This window comes from Triplophysa rosa, linkage group LG2, assembly GCF_024868665.1.
Source record: "Triplophysa rosa linkage group LG2, Trosa_1v2, whole genome shotgun sequence".
Classification (NCBI taxonomy): domain Eukaryota; kingdom Metazoa; phylum Chordata; class Actinopteri; order Cypriniformes; family Nemacheilidae; genus Triplophysa; species Triplophysa rosa.
This window is the reverse complement of record NC_079891.1, coordinates 18,943,569-18,961,443: the sequence shown is the minus strand read 5'-3', so window position 1 is coordinate 18,961,443 and position 17,875 is coordinate 18,943,569. Positions and strand designations below refer to the sequence as shown.

General features: G+C 39.0%; 2 protein-coding genes across 6 annotated transcripts in view; both read left to right on the top strand.

Moving 5' to 3' along the window:
- The window catches only part of LOC130565635 (spectrin beta chain, non-erythrocytic 1), a 94,576-nt gene extending 87,884 nt beyond the window's left edge, over nt 1–6,692 (top strand). For 2 of the 4 annotated variants that reach the window (XM_057352549.1, XM_057352558.1), the window contains 6 exons: nt 1,208–1,283; nt 1,666–1,773; nt 2,777–2,958; nt 3,058–3,231; nt 3,343–3,385; nt 3,466–6,692. In XM_057352549.1, coding sequence (XP_057208532.1) covers nt 1,208–1,283; nt 1,666–1,773; nt 2,777–2,958; nt 3,058–3,231; nt 3,343–3,385; nt 3,466–3,675 — 793 coding nt within the window. In that variant the 3' untranslated portion in view covers nt 3,676–6,692. The remainder of the gene's footprint in view (nt 1–1,207; nt 1,284–1,665; nt 1,774–2,776; nt 2,959–3,057; nt 3,232–3,342; nt 3,386–3,465) is intronic. The other 2 variants (XM_057352568.1, XM_057352576.1) reach the window with 1 other exon arrangement.
- Nucleotides 6,693–7,628: 936 nt separating this feature from the next.
- Nucleotides 7,629–17,080, top strand: cdc42ep2 (CDC42 effector protein (Rho GTPase binding) 2). Of its 2 annotated transcripts, none has more exons than XM_057355802.1 (2): nt 7,629–7,732; nt 14,093–17,080. In XM_057355802.1, the coding sequence occupies exon 2, from the start codon at nt 14,376–14,378 to the stop codon at nt 15,162–15,164; it is 789 nt and encodes a 262-aa protein (XP_057211785.1). In that variant the 5' UTR covers nt 7,629–7,732; nt 14,093–14,375; the 3' UTR covers nt 15,165–17,080. The 2 variants fall into 2 exon arrangements, with proteins under 2 accessions (XP_057211785.1, XP_057211775.1); XM_057355792.1 differs by lacking the exon at nt 7,629–7,732 and adding an exon at nt 10,163–10,616.
- Nucleotides 17,081–17,875: the final 795 nt, after the last annotated feature.

Sequence of the window (17,875 nt, the reverse complement as noted above, 5' to 3'; positions counted from 1 at the left end):
TATCATCAGCAAATTTGATAATAGTAGTGGAGCTTTGAGAAGACACGCAGTCATGTGTATACTGTAGAGAGAGTAGAGTAGGGGGTTCAGGACGCAGCCCTGTGGCACTCCTATGCTCAGGGTGATGGAGTTGGAGGTTAACTGGCCTCCTTTCACTACCTGAGGTCTGCCAGTGAGAAAATCTTGGATCCAATCGCAGAGTGAAGGATTCAGGCCAAGATTCAGGAGTTTGAAAGTTAGCTTAATGGGAATAGTATGGAACGCTGAGCTGTAGTCAATTAATAGCAGCCTTACATAGTTCCCATTGTTGCAGTCAATGTGCGTGAGGAAAGAATGCAGGACTTAAGAGATGGTGTCCTCAGTAATTCTATTGGGACGATAGGCAAACTGAAGAGGGTCCGACGTATCACAGATAGAAGAGAAAATGTTGTTTTTTACAAGTCTCTCAAAGACCTTCATGACTGTTGACTTGAGGGCAAGAGGGTTTATTGTTCTTAGGCACAGGGATGATGACGGATTTTTTTCAAGGAGGAGGGAACCACGGAGGTAGCAATGGACTCATTGAAGATGGATGTAAAAAGACCGGCGAGCTGATCAGCACAGGACCGCAGAACGCGGCCAGAAATACCATCAGGCCCGGCTGCTTTCCTGACGTTCACACGCTTTAGTGCCCTCCGAACCTCGTCCTCCCACACGGTGATTATCTGATCATCGCTGCTCTGTCTGCTGCTTTCTGACACGCTGAGCGGCAGAGTTGTGCTGCTGCGATTGCATTCAAAGCGGGCCTAGAAAGAGTTTAACTCGTCAGCCAGTGATGGATCTGCTCTCATCTCTGCAGAGGATTTAGTACTGAAGTCACAGATGGTCCAGTCCCTGCCACATGCGTCGGGAGTCATTGATTTGAAAGTGAGACTCCACTCCTTCGCTGTAGCGGAGTTTGCCATCTTTAACTGCGCGGTGGAGAGCATAACACGATGCTTTGTTCTCACTCATGTTCCCCGACAGGAGACCAGCATTGTATGCTTCAGTGCGTTTGTTCACCGCAGCACGTATAGTTCTGTCCACCCACGGTTTCTGATTTGAGAAGGACCTTATTGTTTTTGATTCAAGATTGTTTATCTTTTTTTTTTTACCTTACGTCAAATTTTTGATTGCATTTACATGTATGTATAATTGTGTTTTTTTCTGCTTTATTGCTTCTCTAAAGGACGAGTCTGGACCAGACTACACTGAACCAGTCAGTATCAGTCAATGGTGTATACAGCGACCAGGACACATCACAGGTCAGATATGGTCCACCATGTACACTTCTATTAAATTCTCGATTCATAATTAATCCATAATGTGTTAGCATTTAGACACAAAATAAAAATTTCATACCAAGACACAAATCACAGTCGAGTCAGTTGTGTCCTGTTGTATGTTCATCGTTTTCCTTATTCCTCTCAATCTGTTTTATCAATATAAATGTTCTGTCCTTAAACGTAATCTAACGCATGAGTCTGTGAATAAAAAGTGTGTGTGAGAAAAAAACGTAACGATGAATATGTTTTCGTGGTCGTCTTGTGTGTTCTTATAAATGTCAGAACATTTCAACAACACACACAAGTACAAATTCTAACACATCGCATGTTAACATATTCTTGTGACGTCTCTTATCTGCAGTCATTATCGGTATCTGAGCTCAAGAAAGCTGAACCTAAAGCTGAGACTAAACCTCAGTCTAACCCAGTTTCTAAGCCTGTGCCTAAACCCCACAAGGCACAGGAGCGTGTGAGTACTAACCCTGTAGCGCCAGTCAGCCTTTAGCCGTAGTGTAGTATCGCTGCCTCAAGCTGCCTGTGCTTAACCCTGTGGCCCGGCAGCGTGACAGTAGCTATACCACGCCAGCTAGAGGGCAACATCACAGCTCTGCTTTCTATTGTTGTCAATGGATCGCTGTTGTGCTCTGTGTTCTGTAATTTTTAATGTGCTGTAACAGTATTTTGTTTGTTTGTTGCTTATGCCTGAGAAAAAACATCAGTGTTTGGGATGCACTTTATCACATACAGTTTCCCAATTCTAAACAAAATTTCGACTTGTTTTTTTGTATAGTTTTCCATATTGACGTGTTTGGGTGCATCACAACAGCTGAACTAATTCCCTACTAATACTTTGACATAAGATTGCATCTGTTTTTCTTTCCTTCAGTTTCATCGGATTTTACTTTTTTCTAAGGCTAGTAGCTGTTCATTCTAAGCAACTGTTTTTTCCTGATATAGTATTTAGTTGCTTGGCTTAGAATATGAAATGACTGAGATCTTTGAGGCAAGTATGTCCCAGTGTCTTTGTGGCAGTGTTTTTTCATGATCACATACAATCCCACAGCTTCTCCATACTGCCCTCTGTTTGTCCTTGCTGGAACATGCCGGTGGTTTTATTTAGTTCGTTTCTTTGTTTGCTTTTTGTGTGCATGCACAGTATATGTTATTGATTAAATATTAATTAAGCATAAAAACCCATGTGCAATAATAAAAATATAATGATGTAAGGAAAATTAGGTGTTAAAAGTATTTAGGATATATTTGGATTTATTATTTAGAGGAAATGTGAGTAGTTTAAAGTAAGTTTGTAGCCTGATAATGTATAATATAAATATTGTATAACATCAATTTCACTACAAAACTCTTGTAAAACTGTATTGACCAGCACAGTAGTGACGATCCCTATTTTTAGTTATTAGAAACAAGGCATTATTGTAACATTTCTTAAAGTGTAGTATGTTTTGGTCAACCAGGGATCAGAATCTGAATCTGTGAACGGTCCTGGACGTGACAGCGGTCTGGAGTCTGCATCACGGCAAGACCCTTCTGCAACACTGCCAGGACGACCAGGAGCAGATGCGGCCACAGAAGCCATGGAGGGCATGCTCTGCAGGAAACAGGAAATGGAATCCCAGAACAAAAAAGCAGCCACCAGGTAAGACAGGAAATTGTATTGGAGTGTTTTTGAAGAGACAATGACTTGAGTGGTCACGAATTGTATAAATGATTTGCTTCTCTTCCTGTGCGTTGGCAGATCGTGGCAGAATGTATATTGTGTATTACGTAAAGGCAGTCTGGGCTTCTATAAGGACAACAAGAGTGCCTCTAATGGAATCCCTTACCATGGAGAAGTTCCCATCAGCCTCAGCGAGGCTGTCTGTGAGGTTGCCCACGACTACAAGAAAAAAAAAAATGTATTTAAACTTAGGTGAGAAGGAGATGGGGACATAATCTATATTTAGGAGATTACAAGTACTCTAGAAGATCAATATTATTCTGCAAAATTCTTAGCATGTAACCAGTGTTTTCATTTTTACAGGCTTGGGGATGGAAAAGAGTTCTTGTTCCAAGCAAAGGATGAGGTGAGTTTCACACAGACATAAAAAAACATGGAAATGCTACATTTATATGAAGTTAACGGAAAACACAATCTTTGTCGCAGGCTGAGATGAGTTCATGGATTCGAGCAATCCAGTCGACGCTGACACCTGCCGATCGTTCGCCGGTTGGCCAAAGGGGTCTCAGTCGGGCAATGACCATGCCACCCATCTCTCCCAGCTCGGGCGAAGCAGGAGGTGTGACCATGCGCAACAAAGAAGGCAAAGAGAGAGACCCCCAGAAGCGCTTCAGTTTCTTTGGCAAGAAGAAATAAGCACCCAAATATGCCACAGATCTCCACAAGGAGAGAAACAACAGATTGAAGTCTGTCAACAATCGAAACTTAAAATGTTAGAAACGGGAGTCACATGTCACGTTGTGGTACATTTTCCATTTTTGCCCTTTTTTAAATTGGCCTCATTTCACACATGGATCTTGTTCAATCTCGCCTCCTAGCTGTCGTGCCACATTTGGCCTGTGATGTATTGAATTCCCAGGTTGAGCTGTTAATGGGTCTTCTCAGGAGAAGAGGGAGTGACGTCCCTGACCAAGACCAGCTCCCAGACCAATAGCCAATGCAGCAGAAGCTTCTTGAAAGTTCAGCTCATAGCTTTCAGTTTGCTTAGTTTCCTCTTGACCTTTTTCGCAAAATAATTTAAACTTTGAGTTAGACAGCTTTTCCATACTGCAGTTATTCAAACACCAAGAGTGCTGTCTTTTTTCCCCTGATTTTCATTTTCCGTCTTAATTTCAGTTTTCTTTGTGAAGGACCACAATCCTTTTTTGGTGTTGTTATACTTATAACGAAAGATTTAATCGTTGTTGCTATTATTAATATTGTTTATTGGCTGTTGCATTTTTTTAGTCCATTTAAAATTGAATATTTAAAAAAATTGTAAGTATGGCTAGTTGGTATGAGTCATGTTCAGAGAGAACAACGCAAAAAGAGACCATGGGGTGGGAGTTTGTGTTGGTCTTTTTTCACTTGTGACTGTTCTGACCCAATTTTTTCTTTCATTCATTTTTCTTGATATGAATATGTTGAATGCGTTTTGAGAGAATTGTTTTTGGGACTTGCCAGTAAAAGAAAAGGCGTAAACAAAAAATTATTTATAATGCTTTTAGTTGATCTTTTATCTTTGAACTTCGCTTATCTTTATTTCCCATTGAGAGATACTTTGGGATGTATGCTTTCTCATTGTGTGGCTTGTTTCTTTAGTTCATAACCTCTTTATCTCTCATTCTTTTCTTAGACCAGAAAAATGTTTGTGGTGAAGATTGGCATTTGAGGTGTGATGCTGTGGTTTGGACTGGTTATACTTTTGCTCAAAAGCAAACAGACACAACACAAAAATCAATTGCACAAGCCAACATTAAACTTACAAAGAATTGTGAGGTGTGGCATTAACTCTTTCGTTTATTTCCTCATTGGTTTGATTGAATGATGAATACGTAGTTCACCAAGTTTCCTTGTATAGGTTCCTTGGGGTTTATTCTCAGGCATCAGTTTTACCCTTCACACACACGGCGTACAAACGCACATGCTTTTCTCTCCCTACACGTATGTATTTTTACAGGGATTAACCTTTTATTACAGCTAAAGTTGGATTTAGTGTCAGTGATGCTCTTAAGGTTGACGCTGTATTTCTAGGTGTGTGTATATGTGTGTTTGTGTGTATCCACAGAAGAGGTTGTTTTCAGGTATACTGGTTGTGAATGTGTTTAAGAAGAAAAAAAGAAACAAAACTACTGAGGTATTCTTAATATGGACCAAATTAGCAGTTTCCCCCACTCATGGCGATTGAGATAATCTGTTCCATTTATTTGTACATCACAAGTTTCAAATGATCTGCCTTGGAGGAATGTGAAATTTTTACAGCGTATAATTGCAGGTTTGATACTTACGGGCAGGAGAGAACGTTCTCCTGGTAACCTTAAGTAACGTCCTTAAAAGCAAGATCAATGCCAATCTGCCAGACAGGATTTCAGATATACTTTTGCAGTTATTAAAGAGCATGATGTATTGGTAACAAGTGTACCCACTGTGGCATGAAATCAGTATTTTTGTAGGATAAAGATTTTTCAGCCTCATGTGATCGTGAGAAAGCTTGCCTTGGTGTGTTAATGTTAGCGTGAGGTTTTTTGACGTCATACAATGAAGCCCCTTCCTCTGAGGTGTGTGGAGTATTGAGCCATGTACTTATTGTATGTCATTCATTTTTACATTTTATTCGGACACACATTTAAGGGGTGGGCACAAAGACGCAGTAAACAGCTGTATTTGATGTGAAGGAAAACTATGCTGACTCCCTATTAAACATGGTCCAGCTCACCAAAAAAGCCATGTCACCAAAACGTTTCTGTTCCAAACAGGGATTCACTTCAGGGAATCAGAAAGGAAGGAGGTTCAAGTCACTGTAGTGAAACATTCTGTAGATCAGTTTGATGTTCTCCATACTAAAGGGTTAAAGCTCCACTATTAATGATCTAGCTGTAGATCAGTACTTCAGACAAAATTCTGTTATTGAGTTTTATTGATTTGTTTAGCCTGAGCCTAACTAATGGGACTGTGTGCTAAGTGTTGCATTAGGTTACAGTTCATATCTCTTATTTATGCTGTTGATTTTTTTCCCTATTCTATATCACAATAACTTTGCAGTTTTTCTTTACCCTCTTTTCCTTTTTTTCTAGTTTGGTACGATGGTCAGTTACATTGTGAACACATAAGAGTATCTAGATCCAGTTTATGTGAATTTCTAAGCACTGGTGAGGGACATTCTGGGCAGATTGAAATATCAATTTATATTGCAATATATTAATGCAGTGAATTCAACGGGGAAAAGCTCATTACTCAAAGTGTAACCTCGGTGTGCCAAGCGTTACATTAAGTATGAATTGTTTTTTTAAGCAAATATTTTTTCCTCATCCAGTAGTAGTTTATCTTGCAGGATTTTAACGCAACTACAAAACCCATTCAAATTGTTTATTAAAGAACGTTGATTCCATTCCTATAAATGAGTTTTTAACATCACTACTATTCTGTTGTTATTATTATTATTGTTATTACTATTATAAAAGTCATTATAAATATTACTATTAATACTACTGCTGTTGCAACTGCACCTCATGTAAAACTGCAGCCTGAGTTTTTTGTCTGTAATACCAAACCCCGCCACCTGGGGGCAAGTGTGCTGTGGAGCATTTTTCATTACTGATATGAACAAGAAAGACTTGTTTGTTGACTCGTGTATCTACATCTAATATTAGGAATAAAACATGATTTGAAAATAACTTCTGCGTCATATTGTGTAATGTAGTACAGTATGTGTGTATGGGTCTGACTACGCTTGATGCGAGTGCCAAAATTGAAAATGCACAAATCTAAGACATTTTGTTCATTAGCTTCATTGTTAGCCTGATATGAAAATGATGTAAAAAAATTATCATTTTAATACATGTAAGAGTCATAAGTATGAAAATGTCATTATTATTCTGATATAAAAACAATAGCTGTGCCTTTTTAACGTCTTCCTTTCCCATACATGTTCAGGCACAAAACGAACCCTCTTTTCTGTCTACGCTCCCTGCTAAGTCAATGCCATGTCATGAACTTTGACCTTAAGGCCCCAGCCCCCTTTCTTGTCCCCCCACTTCGCCAACATTATCTGCCTTTTGGTTTCGTGTTCACAGAGTTGTTGTAGCTGAGTGTAGGCAAATGACAACATTACAGTAGTGCACTTACAGATGCCATCACTTTGGATTAATTAAATGTCATGTCATATTTAATGTTGATATTTTATGGCTACGTCAGGCCATCTTTACTCTGAGAACAATATTGCAGTTGTTCAGCTCTGAAACTGGCCCTGAACTCAACCAAGAACGTTTTGAACTGCCTACAGACCTTCAACTGGTAACAAGGTTTGCAAGAAACATCCTCTGCAGGCCCTTGAGCAGGTCCCATTATGTTCTAGAAAGTGCCATGATTTACATGCTTCCCATGTGCAGTATGCAAATACCATTTAGTTAACTGCCTTCTCTGCTTTTGTTTCAAAACATATTCACAGTCTATCAAGTGTTCAGAATAGTTTAGCAATGAATGAATATGTTAAGGCAATTTTAATGCTGCGACAGCGTCCTCACCTCCAGCCCTCACGGGTCCCCGCTTTGTGTTCAGTCACAAAGGCACGTTACCCAGCGACCGTTAAAACCGCCTGCACTTCAGTGTCACACAACGAGAGCTTCAAACTGTTGCACATCGCTTTAGAGCCCCAACAGACTGACAACAGTTTGTTAAATGTAGAAACTGACAGGCGGGATGCGCAGCGAAATTTGTAAGTTTGGCTTTATTTTCGTAAAATTTCAAAGCAACTGTTAAACCACGTGATTTTTCATTTGTAAAGCCGAGCTACAAAATGTACAAAACTATTTATTGGTAAACTGTGTTAACTCCATATCAATCTTTTACCTTAGTAATTGTTATGAAATTTGGAATTGTATCTCTGAACTGTTCTTTGCTCTTCTATGCTGTTACTATAGCGTGTTTTGTTTATGGGGGTTTGTTCTAGAACTCGGATCGGTTTAAACGTTTCAGCTTGGGTCACCTCCACAGGAGTTTGATCTTTAATACAGTTCTCTGAATCTTCTCTGAGTTTTAAACGGATAATGACAGAATAGTATAGAATCATTTACTAGGAATTTTTTTTGCACTGTGCGCAAATTACTTTCCTCACAAATTCTTTAGGCTTCCTTCCTGCTGAATCGAAATAAATATATTATTTCAAGTCAGATCAGATGCATCAAAAATACATGTTGCTCCTCTTACATATAAACCCAAGTACATTTGAATGCATTTTGGCTTTTAATTGCTGATTTTGCCAATAACTTTTTGCTACAGAAGGGGTTAGAAATGTATTCTCAAGGTATGCCAATTAGTTCCACTTTCAGTCTTGAGGCATGATGTCATTCCGATTTGTGTTTGAATGTTTTACTCTTCTGGTATGATGGACATTTCAAAATCCCAAAGATTTCTGATGGATAACGTGTTTGCTTGGAGTTGTATGCATCACATGTTTCTGCTATTAAGTTTGTACATTTCTATGGAAGTATGGTTAAGATCTGCTTTACAAAATGCACATCGCATCTGGAGTGGATTTGGAGAACAGAGAAAGATGGATAATAGCTGGCACTGTTCCCCAATCAATGCTTACAGACAGACACACAAATGCATTTTGACTCCAGATTGTTCGGAAGGCAAATATGTGTGATACTGATGGTTAAGAGCTTGTGATTCATAGAGAAGATAAGGTCATGAGGGCAGATAAGCAGATAGTTGTCAAAGTAAAAGACAAAAGATAGAGGTGAAGAGTTCAGAGCTTTGGCAAGTCCAAGTAAAAAACAGGATGGTTTAACTTATTTCTGGTCACCATACGTTGCACAAGATCATTAAACACAACTGTAATAAGTAGAAAACGACAAAGGCAGATTGTGAAAGATACCGTTTAATAAATAAAATTAAAATGTCAAGATCACCGTATGGTTATCAGCATCTTAAAAAAATCAAACACAATTTTATAATCTATTCATTTGTAAGAGCAGATATTAAACTTTGTGGTGGTGACTAACATCTAAGGTGTTGGTTTTGGTCTGGACCCACATTCTGAACGAGGAGTAATACCTCACAAAATGATAGTGGTACACAACTGTGAGAGATAAGTAGGATTAAAGATGAGAGTGACAATGAAGGCTATTCTGTTTTTGGTAAAGCCTGTCTTTTCAGACCCCTGCATGTTTTCCTTCATTGAGCTACAGGAAACTGCATTTTTTTTATTTGTTTGTTGCTTTGTTTCTTATTTGCCATATGTTACATCACAGATTAAAAATCTACTATGGGTTAGGCTAATTAGGATTTGTTACTTGGAAAAAACTAACAACAACAACTGTTTTTTGGCTGTCTGCTGGGAAGGGTTATTTTTGATAGTTTTTCTAAAAATGTAAATGCTGTTAATATTTACTCACTCTCATGTTGTTCTTAATCCTTATGTATTTGTAGAATATTACAAAGCTCTGTATTTGATCTTACATTGACGTCTTTACATTTAAAAGTGTTCCACATGAAATCAGTATAATCAATTATATATTTATTACTTACCAAAACTTTATTATGGTGCTTTAAAGTTTTAATAGCTAGGCTTAAAACTCAGGACTGCAATTCTGTTTCCACTGATTGGGATTTTGCTAGAAAAAAGTTTTAGATCCCAGTTCTAGATCATTTACTTTATCAACACCAACTGTTAGAATTTTGCAGTTTGGTTTCAAAATGTCAAAAGAACTGACAAACCAACTAAATAGGTTTATGTGGTTCACACAGAGAGTGACAGTCATTATAAAATACTAGCTATATCTTATTTCATGAGCCTGGTGTTTTTTAGGGCAATCTTTTGGCAGTTTTACAGTCACTGTGAATGTGTGTTTGTTTTCAGGCCAAGATCATAGAAGGTTTTTTTTCTTTTTCATCATCTATTGAGGAAAAGTAAGATGCGTGATAAATATGTCACGAGATGGTCATGCTTGGGGATTGAGGTATAAAATGATGGGCTAGGACAAGAGTTCATCAAGGTCAAAGGTCTGATAAGGTCTTGTTCAAATCAATTTAACGGTCTGGTGTAGGCTACAGCAGGTGCAATGTGTATGTGAGGAATTTCGGGTGTATACAGAGATATTATGTCATCATGTGGTCGTTGTGAATGTTTCACCACGTTGTGCGTGCTTACACCGATGTGCGTGTGATAAAGCTGTAGTGCTGGAATTTTCAGCAACACGGAAGAAGCGCGCACTGGTAAACTCCAAATAATGGCCCGGATAACATAATTGGCAATATAAATGGATCCAGATCCGCAGACTCCAGTCCTGGGCAGTTGACGACATGTGGCGCTCTCTTCCAGCAGTGATGATGTGAGGTGTGGAGCTTTCAGCGCTTTATAGCACGGCTCTATTTCTACTGGATCAGCAAATACTCTCTGTACAGGAGTATGCGGTATCAAGGTTATTTTCGTGCTTCTGTCAATTCTGCAAGTTCTGCGCTGAAAGAAGGAATATAAGACTGAGCAGAAATTAAGGTCTGGTGGTATTGAATAGATTTTGACCTGAAAGACCTGCGCATATATTAATTCGGGCAGAAATTGCTCATACGGACAGCGAGCGCTACTTATCTCGACGGTAAGCAAACATGTATAAATTGCAGTGGGATTTTAAGTTGTATACGCAGTCGTTGTAGGTGTTTTTACTGTAAATCGACCGCAAACGTACTCGTAGTTTTCTGTTTCTTTACATGGTTTTGGACAGCATGACAGCACGAGGTAAAGCTGATGTATCGTTAAGGGAGCATGATGTAAGGTGGCATGACGTTAGAAATTATGTCGTATTTAAATGATTTAAACACATATAATGCTTTGCTGGTTTAATAGTTTATTGCTTGTTTATTTCAACTATAAGTTTTATTTTGAATCTCGTCTGAGCGCAGATTAGATAAGTAACATGGTGATTTACATGCATTTTCCAGACGCTTTTATCTAAAGCGATTTAAAATATACAGTAGGCTACATAATTAGTGAGAATTTTATGTACTGTTACAGACAACTTCAATCACGAAAGTATCTACCTATTAGATATTATTATATTTTTGCAGATATTTAAAACGATATGCTCACTGGGGCTCAGATTTTAAAAAAGAGGGTAAAAAGACTTTTACAAGAGATTAACCAAAAGAGAGAAACCATTGCCTCTCTCTCTCTCTCTCCCTCTCTCCCCCCCCCCTCACTCCCTCTCTGTGTGTCAAACCAAAAACGGTTGTGTTTTTGTGTCTCCTCATTGTCTAATAAACAGAGCTGTCTGTTGAGGCTTGTCCAAGCACAGCCCCGTTTTACGCTTTGCAGCAACATTGTTCACTTCTGTTCCCAAACTAATAAAACGACAAGAGCCGTCAGAGCTGCACATGATACGGTTAACATCGTATTATTCCGTCTCAGAGTTCCACTGAATTGTTTATTATCCACGATTAGTCACTATAAGCACAGATATCAGCAGCATACCATAAAAGAAAAACGGGCTCTTCCTGAACCTCCTCTGCGAGTCTGAACAGGACTGGCCTGATTCCCCTTCTCTAGAAAAACTCATCTAGTTGTGCTTTGATTAACAGTGAATTTTGAATACATTTGTATTTTAACAAAACAATTAAATTCTTAGGAGTTGTGAATGATGTCTGTTTAAATAATGTTTACAGATTTTATTCTTAATTCCAATGCAAGATGTTGACTAAATGGTTTGTTTCATTTCGCCGTACACCTTGTAAGCAGCTATCAATACACAAAATAACTTGTAAATGATCTAACCAAAAAAGTTACTTAGTGTTTTAAATGAAACAAACTTTGACCCGAAACACCGGCTGGTTGCATATGCAATATGTTAATTGTTTTGTGACTCTCTGCTCATCTATGGTTCATCATTATCTTGCTCTGTCGGGTTATTAAGTGCATTGGCTTCCTTCCACTGAAAATTATGTTTTAGGTATGCACAAGTTAACCATGTGGGTCATTCTACAAAACTGGTTTTCGTGTATGCCTACTGGAGCTGTATCTATCAGTTGGCTGTCAGGTCATCCGTGACCTTCCACATTAGGGATGCACCGAATGTTCGGCCACCGAATATATTCGGCCGAAAATAGCAAAAAACGCATGTTCGGTATTCGGCCGAATATGTGAAATGGCCGAATAATTTTACCGAACATGACTCGAGAAACGATCAACTAGCAACCAGCGCAGAGAGAGAGAGAGAGAGAGAGAGAGAGAGAGAGACGTGCGCTTTATTAATGCCGCAAACATTTTGGCAGTGTGTGTGTGGAGCATTTTAAGGTGTCAGAGAAAGACAAAGCACGGGACTTGCCGCACGGAAGTAAATTTCCGAATGAAAGCGTCTTTACCGGTCGGTAACTTGTGGCTATTTCAGACGGGAGCGGGCTGTCTGACAGTAGCCCCGCCGCTCGCGACATCCTTTGACATCATACAGTGGTCGCGCGCACACAGTTCCCTGTACTAAACAACTTGTCAAAGTATGTTCTGTGCATCCCGGCCACGAGTGCACCAGAGAACAGTCAGCTTTTGTGGGCGGAGTTTGCAGGAGAGACGTGAACTGATATGGTTGTCAGTCAGCATCAGTCAGAATAGCTTGCGTTCGATGTTTTTTTTTCTTACAATCATTTTGCAACGTAGCCTATAATAATCCAACAGTTTTAGTTTATTCGTATTTTTAGTTTATAGGCCTAATGTGGAATGACACTTTTTAATGAAGTGTTTTGTTGTAGGGGTACAGAGTAACTTACATTACATTCTTTTACCAGTCAGTTATAGGCCTAATTAATATAGGCTATTAAATTTTTTGTTTTAATGTATTTTGTTTTGCTCAATTTTATATTAAGTTGTATTGTATTTTATTGAAAAGCAAGACAAATTTTTAAAAGCAAATTTTGACTATTCAGTTTGTGCAATAGTGAAAAAATAGCTTAATAAATAGAAGAAATGCAAAAACCATATTCGGTGTTCGGTATTATTCGGCCTTCGGCCAAGTGTTTCACATCATGTTCGGCTTCGGCTTCGGCCAAGAATGTTAGATTCGGTGCATCCCTATTCCACATAATCAGCCGCTCATCTCTGCACTGAGAAAATGCTTGAAATGAAGCATTCCTTGTGCAATATATTTGTGCATGTTAATCTTTCTCTTGATGAGGTATGGGGTTGCATGAGAGACGTGAATTGGGCATTACATATTTCTGTTTGCAGAGAATTTGAACTGGAACGTTTCAGAGTCCCTCTGACTATTGCTGTCTCTTATGTAACACTGAGGAGGCTTTTTTACCCACACGTGAGATGGAAACACTGGCCTTTGTTTTCTGGTCAGTGTGTGTGGCAGTTAAACTCACTTTGATAAAAGTCAAGGTTGAAGGAAGTATAAACACAGCAGGACATAGTTAACCGATCCAGAAGTATGATTTAATGCTGAAAGTATGCATTACGATTCATGATCCAGAACCACTGACTTATTGTCTCTACAACATGTGTGCGCGCACAATCAACTCATTAAGGTTTATTAAACCCTTTGACGCACAAACTCCTTTTGCAATGTATCTTACAAACACGTACAGTATACGCCATCACATTTCATTCAAGTGTTGACTTCTACTGAGTAATGTGCATATGTGTTTGAAAACTGTAGTTGCTGGAACAGTGCAGCTGAGTCCACTATCAGAGGATACATAGCCATTACATAGTCATCTTTCCTATATGTGCCAAAACTAACAATCCCTGATGGTTTGCTTAGATTCTTGTCCAAATAACAGCTTGTTTATCATCTCTCTTCTTATTAAATTTTGTAACTTTTTTATCATCTTCCGAGAAGGTAATTGAATTTCTCTTTCTAAAGCTGACCTTAAGAACTTTGCACTATGTGTGTGTTAAATAAGCTATGATTGTGCAGTTAGGCATTTTGAATAAGTGTAATGTTTTTTTTTTGTAATGTGATATAGTTCTTTTTACTTTTCTAAAGCTCCCAAACCAAAAAAGCTGCAAACAAAAAGTTAACAAGAGTTAATAAGTGCTAGAGTATGTGTTAAATAATCTTTCTCTGTCTTCTACAAATTTCAGGCAAATTGGAATTGCGGTGTACATAAGGATGCCAGGAATGTTATACTGTCTGACTGGATGTGGCCTGCAAATGGGAATTAACAAAGATGCGATTTGAACAATGACGATTTATAGTTAAACATTAAAGTGTCCAAGTGTCCTGACTTTTGCATCCTAAGTATGCTGTGAGCTGTCGTCTTTCCAAGTGCATTTGTCCTGTTGTTCTCTTCACGGTTGTTGTCCTCCGTTCACCCTGCTGCAAGATCTGTATCTTTGTTGCGCGGGAGCTCGTAGTGGGTCAGACATGTCTGCCAAGGCTCCCATATACCTTAAAAGAAGAAGCCGTAAAGGAAAGAAGGAAAAGCTGCGGGACCTTCTCTCATCCGACATGATCAGCCCCCCGCTCGGAGACTTTCGACACACCATCCACATCGGCAGCGGTGGCGGGGCTGACGATTTTTTCGGTGACCTGTCTTTCTTACAAGGTAAATTCCACCTGTTACCGGGACAACAGGGTCACCAGGGTACGCTCCAGTTAAGCCGCACTGCAAGTGTAAGTAGCCACCCACCAGCCAATGAGAGCTCACCTCTGTTGAAAAATGCCTTCTCGCTTCCCATCATTGGAGGAGTGCAGGCTCTCACTCTTCCTGCAACAAACCCTGCGACTTCACCAGCCAAGGCAACTGCTGAGGTGCCGGCGACCTGGGCTCAGCATACTGCCGTCCTAACAAAAACCCAGTCTACTCCAACATCACCATCTCTCGCTCCACCTCCCAAACCTCCTAGACTTCACCTGGAAGAGAGAAATTTGGGTGTGTCACGGCACGCATCACTTCCTGCATCTTCGAACAGCTCTCCCCTTCATACGCACACTTATGAACCAAGTCCAGATACAGAGGAAGATGAAAAGTGTGTACGAAATGGAGAGGGAGAGGAAAGGAAATACCTCTCAAATGCTGGTTCTCTCCTGTCCCTTCATCTGGACCTGGGGCCATCCATCCTAGAGGATGTGCTTCAGATCATGGACAAGCAGAGAATAGGGACATTTAGTGGGGGACTTACATCCAATGGACGACAGGAGATTTACACCTGAGAGGTTCGGGAGAGGAAATATGAGTGATGAAACTGGATGGTACATACATATCACATTTTTCTTTTTGTACTATGAGAGAACTCTATTGTGCATGCTGTAAATGAGCATTTCCTGGAGATTATATCTTTTTTGAATGTCATCCAAGTTTTAGACTTTCGGACAAACCAGATGTCAGCATTTCATCCAACCAAAAATGGAATCTGTTTCACCATCAGAATTTGTTGAAAAGAACCATTTTAAATAAGCTCTCTCATTTTGGAGCTACAAGCTATAGGCAAATATTTTAAAAGTATACTTATAGATAGATTTTTAAACACGAAACCATTCAGCATTCTATCTGCTAGTAACTGCATGGTCTGTAATAACATACAGGCCCCCGGTCAACAGGGAAAGAAACACTCACATTTCTCTCTGAAAGCACAGATGACATCATCTCTCCCCCCAGTGCCGTTGCAATTTGTGTAAGCGGGTAAAAATGTGCAGCTCCTCCCTAATGATCTGGACACACACGCCAGGAGGCCTCTGCGTCTACACCCTGGGATTTCAAGCTTTTTTTTGTTACGAGTAGTTTTCATTCTTCAGTTTAAAACCCCAGAGGGCATGACAAGCTCATTTTTCACTGAACAGGAATACACTTTTTACTGTGATTGATTTTTAGGGTATCTGCGTTCCCTTAGGCTTTAATAGCTGATCACCTTTCAGGCAGCAGTAGCGCTGCCTGTTTCTGACCGAAGAGTGCTGCCTTGTGTTTACCGCCATGTAATCTTCCCATATGGGGTAATTCTCTGAGTCAGTTGATTAATCATTATACTACTAGTGTATGTTTAAATGTACAGTAATGCCAGACTACAAGTTTACCATAATGTGCTTTAAAGTGTCATGGACAAGAACAGGACATGAGACAGCAATAAGAGAATGTTGGCAAATATTAACAGAAACACACTGTTCTGTTGCTGTCAGGTTTTTTGTAAGTATGCTGCCTTTGCACTGTTTAGGGTTGCTGGGGTTTATAAGAAAATTCAGTTTCTTCATAGCATCACCAAACAGAAATCATGATTGATTGCAAGCAGGTTTCCAGCACAACCCAGCCCATCAGCCTACAGATGGCTTACATACATAGTTTAATATATGCATTTTAAGATGGGATCAGAACAAGTATTTTAGGATAGAAAAAGTACATACTTACGATTCCTGGAATTTTGTGGAATTCTTTATTTATTTTTGTTTCTTTTTTCAGTAAACGCTCTTTGATTTGTTTTGTGAATTTCATTTTGAAGATTATGCTTCAATTTTGATAGATTAAATGCAGAAACCAATTAAATCCTATAGAAGTACTTTTGTAAGCAGGTCTAATTTAATTGTCTAAAATATAATGTACACATGTTTATATCTTTTTTACTAACCTATTTTAATGCTTGCAAGCCTAACCCCAAATTTAACCAGGACTTTGTGACCTGAAAGGTTCAGAGGCACATGACCTGAAAATAAAAGTTTATGATTGTAGAATATAAAATACAAGCAGCACAGTTCATTTTTTTCTTGTTTTATCAACTTAGTGTATGTGTTTACATCAACCTATGAGACTGATGAGACCATCAAAATGCATTTAGACGAAATACACAGTAGATTTAGGGGCAAGCAGATTGTTTCTGTGAGAAATGTTAGAGTATTTCTGCTTTATCGGTAAAAGTGAATCATTAACACTATGGCTACACAAATTAAACCTGCATATAATGTGCGTCTGTGAAACCTGTTCAGATTTTCTTTTATGTTGGTTATTACTTGCCATCTGTTAGATGGTTTTATTAGATGATTCTGTTAGATGTTTGCTGCTGCTGTACACAGGTCAGCGGACTGTACACTTACATATAGAGGCAGAAAAATAAAGGTGAATAAATGATTTTTGATTTCTCCAACGGTATGACTGAGAATTTTTATAAGGTATATGAATCAAACTTTACCATTACGGTGTATGTTTTATTTAATTTTAGATTTTAATTTGCTTGCTTCTGTTGTGTATATTTAAAACAATTTTAAAGTGGAAAGAAATGCTTGATTTTATTTGCATTTTATATGAATTTTCCAAACAGTTTGAAACATAAAGTTGCAAACACGTTCACTCTTTCTTGTTTTATTGCAACAGAATTCTTTAGCTAAAGCTTATTGTTTTGTGCGTGTAAGAGAGAGCAAAACTGCAGGTCAATGCATGAACAGCTCTTACCTGTGACTCACTTTTTCATCACAAGTCTTAGCATGCATGATTGTTACTCGGGTATCTGTTCTGAATGCATTTTATTCCAACCCAACCCTGTGTGTGTGTGTTTTCAAGGCACATTAAGTGTGTGTCTGTGTACTTTGCTTATTTGCAGTAGCTCCCCTATTTTCTGCACAGGCCCTGGGAATCATTCCAACTGGCTTTATTAACACAGAGCAGCCGAAGCCCCTGACCTTACGATCACAATACCATGGGAACACCAGAGAGATGTGGGAGCAGCTAGAGAGTAGGAGGAAGAGAGGAAGGAAGGAAAAGGGTTGAGGGAAGGTGCATGAGGACCAGGATGAAGGACAATGAGAGTGAAGAAGTGCAAGATTATAATATATTACATATAAAAAATATCCAGAAGCAGGAGGGGACCACAAACAACATTTATGGATTAAAAAGCAACTTTATCATTTTATCACGTCATCATATATTCACCCTCATGTCATTC